The sequence below is a fragment of the Delphinus delphis genome, chromosome 4 (assembly GCF_949987515.2).
Source record: "Delphinus delphis chromosome 4, mDelDel1.2, whole genome shotgun sequence".
NCBI classification, from domain to species: domain Eukaryota; kingdom Metazoa; phylum Chordata; class Mammalia; order Artiodactyla; family Delphinidae; genus Delphinus; species Delphinus delphis.
The window spans coordinates 109,942,952-109,950,561 of record NC_082686.1 but is presented as its reverse complement, the minus strand read 5'-3'; the positions used below and the strand labels follow the sequence as shown (position 1 = coordinate 109,950,561).

Below are 7,610 nucleotides of genomic sequence, written 5' to 3'. Positions count from 1 at the left end.
GGTGTGATTGGCTGGAGCCGCGGGCCCGCCTCCGCGCGGGCGTCTCGGACTAGCCCCAGGCTGTGGAGCGGCGCTCTGGTGCCAGAGGTATCCGAGCCGAGGAGACTTGTGGTTTCTCTGACTCTATGGTCTGAGGCGGCAGCACTGATCATGGAGACCGGTGCCTCCCGCGAGCCCGAGACGGCCGAAGTGCTGCCCCAGCACAAGTTCGACTGCAGGTCTCTGGAGGCCTACCTACACCAGCACTTGCCCGGCTTTGGGGCCGAGCCCGAGGCCAAGCTGACCGTTGCCCAATACAGGTATCGACGCCAGCCTTCTCCGCCAGCAAAAACAGATCTGTGCCTTGTGTTTTTCTTCCTCTGGCCTTGGTGTGTTCCCAGTTTCCCCCATCCTGTTTCTTTTTCCGTAATGACGCACTCTGAAGGCGAGAGCTGCCGTCACCCGTCCCTTGCATTACATTCTGAGTATTTCCAATTCAAGGGCAGTGATGGAAGCACGATAACATTCACGATTCCAACTACAAGAAGGAATCTTTGTTAACAACTATATTCATTGAGGCAATTAAGGTTGGAAGGTCTGTGGGATATAAAGAGGCCTTCGTTCAGCGTTTGTCCTATAACCTTTTTTTCTGAGAAGCGGATGTAATTTCGTTCACATTGGCATATTCTTGGAGGCTGAGTTAATGGTACCAGTTGGGGGGGTCCGAATTCTTATCCTAGATCTTCCATTTAACAAATCACAGCACCACTTTGGGCTTTAGTTCTTTCTGAAGTAGGGGTATAGAACTGGATGACCGTTCTGAGAGCACTGTTCCCCACCGTGAATCTGGCTCTAGTCTGATCTTGTATAATAGAAAATAATTTTCAAATAGACTTTATTCTAAAGATAGTATTTTGATAAACAGAGCTATAGAAGCAGTCCTGGCTTCCAGAAAACTAGACGTGCCACTTACTGACTGGGAATTTAAATACTATGGTACATGAACTCTCTGAGAACTAGTTTCATAATCTGTAATAAATATCTGCCTGTTCTGCTTGATCCTGATAATTAAATGAAGTAATACAGGTGAAATGGCTTAACACTGTAACAGAACTGTATACCAGTGGCATTTATCACTGACATTTATGCCAAATTAAAAACAAAAAAATAAAAATAAAAGGCACCATGTCACAATAGATATTGTAGGATGAAGGAGAAGGTGGAATAAAATATGGCTGAGGTTTCTAGCCTAGAAGCCTTGTGTTATAAACTAACAGCTCAAAGTTCAAATTTGCTATGGGAATCTGAACAAGTTATTTAACTCTTTTGAGCATTGAATCCTCCTTTGGCAAAATGAGGATAGTCATATTTCTCTCCTAGAGTTGTTGGAGAATTATCTAACTGAGAGTTAATTCTGAATTAAGTTGAATGTTAAATAAACCAGAATTGTGCTTGATAAATGGAATTAGTTGTGGCGTAAATAGTATATATGTGTGGAACTATCTCCACAGAGAATACACATTTATTTCCAAAACACATGAAAAAGTTTATGAAAATTGAAGACATGTTAGGCCACAAAGGAAGTTTCAGAAATTCTAAGGCGTCATTCTTAAAAAAAAAAATTCAGACTATAAATGCCAGAAGTTTAGAAATCAAGAGAAGATAGCTAATAAATACATTTTAGAAACTAATTGAAATACAGATTAAAGAGCCAATAATCTACAGAAAATAATGGAGTTTATTAAAGTTCAGTATGCAAAAATCAATTGCATTTCTTGACTTTAGCAACAAAAATGTAAAATTATAATTTTCAGAAAGATAAAATTAATAAGAGAAACAGAAATATAAATTTCTCAAATATTAATCGAATAAAGTATGTGCAAGACCTTTGTAAAGGAAATTATAAAACTGTATTAGGACCTTAAAAAGAACTAAGTAAATTGAGAGATGCCATGTTCACGAATAGGAGAATTCAGAATTGTACGTTTCTCTTTTTTCCCAACTGATCTATAGATTCAGTGCAATGACGATCAAAATCTTAATTTTTTCCCTAACTTGAAAAATTACTCCTAAATTTTATGTACAAGAGCAAAGGGCTAAGAATAAGCAAAAACACTCCTGAAGAAGAACAAAGTGGGAAACTTGAATTAAGATGGCACATTATTAGCACAGAATAGACAAACAGATCAATAAAATAGAGTCCACAAAAAGACCCGCATGTTTATAGAACTTTGACATATGACAGTGCTGGCACAGAGAATCAGTGTGTGGGGGGTTGGAGGGAGAAAAGATTTTTCAGTAAATTATACAGCAATAATTATTATCTGTATGAAAAAATTGAAAGTAGACCTGTCCCTTACTCTACCTCACACAGTTCCAGGTGGACTACAGACTGGAATGGTAAAGGCAAAACTATAAACATTTGGAAGACATATAGGAGAAGATCTTTATGACTTTGGAGTAGAGAATAAAATCTTTAAAAAGACAAAAGCACAAACCATGAAAGAAATGATTGATAAATTTTTAGTGAAAGAATCCTTAAAGTGAAAGAACAAAAGAAAATATTTTCAGTGTATATAATGGATAAAAGATTAATATCCAGAACATATAAAGAACTACAATAGCCCAACAGAAAAATGGGCAAAAGACTTGAAGATACTCAACCTCATTACACTGTAATAATTGGGGAAATGCAAATTAAAATGACAAGATACCATTTCACACCATCATATTCACTTTTTTTTTTAATCTGACAATATCAAGCAGGATATGAGATAACAGGGACTCATCCACTATTGGTGAGGGTGTGAATTAGTATAACTGCCTTGGAAAACAATTTGGCACAGTCTTGTAAAGATGAAGATAGGAAGACAAAGCCCCATGACAAAGCAATTCTATTCCTAGTTTTATACTCCTGAGGAATTCTTGTACCAGGGTATCAGGAAATAATCTACAAAAATGTTCATTGCACTGTTTGTAATAGCAAAAATACAGGAATAAAACACGATGTTCATCAATAGTAGAATGGATGAATAAATTGTAGTATATTCACGTGATGCAACACCATACAGCAGTGAACATGATTCAGCTGCATCTATACACAACAACACAATCAAAAACTGGACAAATAAGCAGTATATTGTTTAAAGAGATAAACTTCAAGGGAATGATATATTTAAAAATCAAGACAGTAGTTACTCTGAAGGGACAGGGAATTCCCTGGTGGTCCAGTGGTTAGGATGCAGCGCTTTCACTGCAGTGGCCAGGGTCAATCCCTGGTGGGGTAACTAAGACCCCTCAAGCAGCACGGCACAGCCAAAAAATTTAAAAATGAAGGGAGGAACACAAAGAGAGCTTCAGAGATACAGTAACTTTTTTCTTTCTTAAACTGGGTAGTGAGAACACTGGTGTTTGTTGTGTTATTCTTTATGCTTTACAAATTTTGTAAATATTTTTAATCTATGCAAAATTTATTTTTAGAATTTGCAAAAGTTAAATCATATTAGAAATAAAAATATTTAGATTTAAACAATAATGAAGACATTGTGTAACTTGATAGAACAAAACTTATGATTTCCAGCTATGTGCATAATATGTGCCTGGCACTGCTCCAACCACTGGGGATATAACAGACAAAAAAATCTTGCCTTTTTGGAACGTCCATTCTATTTGGAGAAGAGAGATGATAAATAAAATCACTTTCTAAATATTACAGTGTAGAAAAAGGTGATGTGTATCATGGAGAGAAACAAAGGAGAATAGGAAATGTTTAGGAGGAGGGAGAAGAAAGGCCTCAGTGAGAAGGTGGCATTCAGCAAAGAGAGATGGGGATGTGAGCCATGGGGAAAGAGTATTCCAGACAGAGGGAACAGCAAGAGCAAGGGCTCTCCAGTGGGTGGAGAGACTACAGGCTAATGTGCCTGGAGTTGTGTAAGCAAGGGCAACAGGAATTCTGTTGGCTGTTATAAGGGTTTTGGCCTTTACGTTAGTCGAAATGGTGAGAGATTAGGGATTTGGGGGCAGAGGAGGGAAGTGATTTGTCTTTTTTTTCTTTTTTTTTTTTTTTTTTGCAGTACGCGGGCCTCTCACTGTTATGGCCTCTCCCGTTGCGGAGCACAGGCTCCGACGCGCAGGCTCAGCAGCCATGGCTCACGGGCCCAGCCGCTCCGCGGCATGTGGGATCTTCCCAGACAGGGGCACGAACCCGTGTCCCCTGCATCGGCAGGCGGACTCTCAACCACTGCGCCACCAGGGAAGCCCTGATTTGTCTTTTTAAACAGAATCTCTTTGCCTATTGTGTTCACTGAAGGAGGCAAATACAGGGAGACCAGTTTGGAGTGTATTGCAATGACCCAGTACAGACCAATTAGTGGTATGGACCAGGGTAGTAGTGTAGGATAGGTGCAAAGTGCTCATATTCTGGATTTATTTTGAAGAATTTACTGACTGATCAGATGTGGGGTGTGAAAGAAAAAGAAGAGGAGACAAATAGTGTTCCATTTTTGTCTTGGCAACTGGAAGGATGGAGTTATCATGAAATGAAGTAGAGATGACTGTAGACAATCAGACTGGAAGGCAAATATCAGGAACTCAGTTTTGCAATGTTAACTTTCAAGATGCCTTTTGGAGTGGATATGTATAGTAAGCAGGCAGGTATATGGGTCCAGAGGTCAGGGCAGAGATCTAAACTAGACATTTACATTTGGGAGTCATTGAGATAGAGAGGGTATTTAAAGCCATGAGATCTTACCTAGATGATGAGTCTACATGAAGATACAGAAGGTCTAGGAACTTATTGCCAGGCATCCTAATATAAGAAGTTAAAGAATTAAGGCAGAACCTACAAAGGAGTCTCAGAAGGAGTGGCCAGAGAGATGGGGAGAACCATGGTCTGATACCATAGCAGTATTAGTGACCTTGAAAAAGTAATTTCAGTGGAAAGATAGGAATGAAAGCTTGATTGAAATGGGTTCAAGAGAAAATAGGAGGAGAGGAATTGGAGCAAGGAATATAAACAACTCTTGAATTTTTCTACAAAGGCGGAAATAAATGTCTTTCGTAGAGGGGGAAGTGGGGTCAAGAGAAGTCTTTAAAAAAAAAAAAGGCAGCATGTTTATATGCTGATGGCAGTGATCCAGAACAGACAGAAAAATTTGTGTAGGTGAGAGGGCTAGAACGAAGTCCTTGAGCGGACAAGAGTAGGATGGGATCTAATTCACAAGAGAAGGGATTGTCCATAGATAGGAATGTAGACATTCTTCTACAGACTCTGTAGGGAAGAAGAGTATATGGGTACAGGTGCTTCTATGCAGTAGATATGGTAGTGTAAGCTTGTGGAAGTTCTCACCTGATTGCTCCTATTTTCTCTGTGAAATAGGAAACTAGGTAATCAGCTGAGAGTGAAGATGGTGGGAAAAGTGTTGGAGGTTTGAAGAAAGAGGAGGAATTGTAAAATAGTCATCCAAGAGCATGGGAGAATGAACAGGCCAAGGAAGTATATTATGATTGCTGGCAGCGTTCACTTTGAGGTTCATAGTCATGAATTTGAAGCAAGAGTAGTTATTTTAGTAGATATTGTTGATACTTTGCCCAGATTCTCTTGGATTCCTTTTTACTGTTTCCATGCACACCCTGGTTTGGTGGCTTCTGCTTCCAGTAGCCAGCACCTATGGCTCTTTTATAGACTGTTCTTGCTTACTGGAGCCTCTTTTGCCCTGAATGTTGTAGTGCCTAAGATGGCACTGGAATGGAGGTACGAGTGGGAATGAAAGAAAGGAAATTATGATCAGAGATAGAAATGCTTAAAAAATAGGATAATGCAGTGCTTGAGTTGTTATTTATAAGGTATAGGGTGTCTCCCATAGAATGAGTGACAGTTCTCTTGGATATATACCTAGGAGTGAAATTGCTAGATCATATGGCAGCTGTACCTTCAATAAGAAGCTTTTAGTTTTCCTTTTATATTTCACCTAGGTCATTTACCATCATAAAACGCCAGTGCTTCATATATGACTGCCTTATCAAAAATGCATCCAATCAGACATTTGGCATTAAAAAATGTCTTTGTAAGATTCATTGCAACTTGACTCTTTGGAGCATCACAAATAAATTGTCCCATGTCAAGACAGACAATACAGCTTGAAGTGGTCCCATTTCCTGACCATTGTGGCAATGATCTCCACTTCCCTATGCTAAAAGGCACCCCCCACCCAGGATTAGATGGTGCCAAGATGATTGCTGGGGAGGATGGGTCTGGCTTATCAGAGTTAGAAGTAGACACTGGACGTACTGCTGCATTCAATCTGGACTGCTCTTGTTCTTTGCAGATGGAGGCTGGAGGCCTAGGGAGAAACTTCAGAAAAAAAAATGTTTTTAACTTTCCCCTATTACCTGTTACCTCGGATTAATTCGTCTGTTTTTTTTAGTTTAAGGCCTCTCTTTCATGCTGTTGAATTATTTAAAAGCTGTGTAAATGAAGGTATAGATTGAATAAGTTTGGTAGCTGGAGTGTATTTCCTTAGTTCACGTGAGAATTTCTGTTCACAGGGCAGAGAAAGCCAGTGTCCTGGTGTCTGAGTCACCTGGGGCACTGTTGCACTTCCTGGCCCAGATATCCACTCTAGGACCTTGCTTATCAGAATTCCCACTTTAGAGAGCTGTACTTGGAGTCCTCTCTCCAATGGCAGATGACAGAATACCAATCCAGCTGTTCCAGCATCCTTTAATTAATTTTCTGACTGATCACCTACAATCTCTTCTCCCAGCCTTTCTTTGCTTAGATCTAGACATTGTTCTAGGTGCACTTCTGATGAAACTCATAATTTGCAAGTAGGAAGTGTGGTCTTCTCTTCTACCTGTGTAGGTTGTAGATTCTCCAGCTGCCACTGTGTTACCATCTGCTGTATATCATCCAAAAGCTCATGTTCTTAGCTGCTGATAGCACCCCTCTTGGCTTTCTAGCATTGAAATGGGTTCATTTTCATTTTGTGTTTTCTTTTGAAATTTCAGCAGGATTTGGGGAAAAGGAAAAATATATCTTTGTTATTGACCTTTTCTCTACTCTTATCTAGATCAGGACAGTCCAATCCAACCTTTTATCTCCAGAAGGGCTTTCAGGCATATGTACTCAGAAAAAAACCACCTGGTTCACTTCTTCCTAAAGCACATAAGGTATGGTATACAAACGCAATGATAAATTCCTTGTTGACTAATAAATGGATTTTATACACACAAAACAATTTAAATTGCTTTTAAAAATAATCTCAATTATTAAATATAGAAAATGCATTTTATTTCTTAGATGAAAATTTCACTTGAATTGTATCCCCCCCCTTTTAGTTTTTATTAAGGATTTGAGTTTGAAATCTGAGGCTGTGTTTAGGCTGTTAATTCTGAGCAATATCCAGTCCTCTTATGGATTTGATTCCTTCCTATACAATTAGCTAGAAATACAGTCACCCAGTAAATATTTTCACTGCTACTCATTTATAGATATTTTGTACTTTGGTTAAATTATGTTTTAAAAAGTACAGTATTATATCTTATAACAATATATACTCACTGAATACTTTAATATATTTGATATGACAATTCCCTGATCTTCTGGTGATAAAAAGAAATATTTAAATAAT

The 7,610-nt window shown here is 38.8% G+C and overlaps 1 protein-coding gene across 4 annotated transcripts in view; it reads left to right on the top strand.

Moving 5' to 3' along the window:
* Positions 1-16: 16 nt before the first annotated feature.
* The window catches only part of ACAD11 (acyl-CoA dehydrogenase family member 11), a 97,264-nt gene continuing 89,670 nt past the window's right edge, over positions 17-7,610 (top strand). For 3 of the 4 annotated variants that reach the window (XM_060011271.1, XM_060011272.1, XM_060011273.1), the window contains exons 1-2: positions 17-299; positions 7,050-7,149. In XM_060011271.1, the coding sequence (XP_059867254.1) occupies positions 151-299; positions 7,050-7,149 (249 nt within the window). In that variant the 5' untranslated portion in view covers positions 17-150. The remainder of the gene's footprint in view (positions 300-7,049; positions 7,150-7,610) is intronic. The other variant, XM_060011274.1, reaches the window with a different exon arrangement.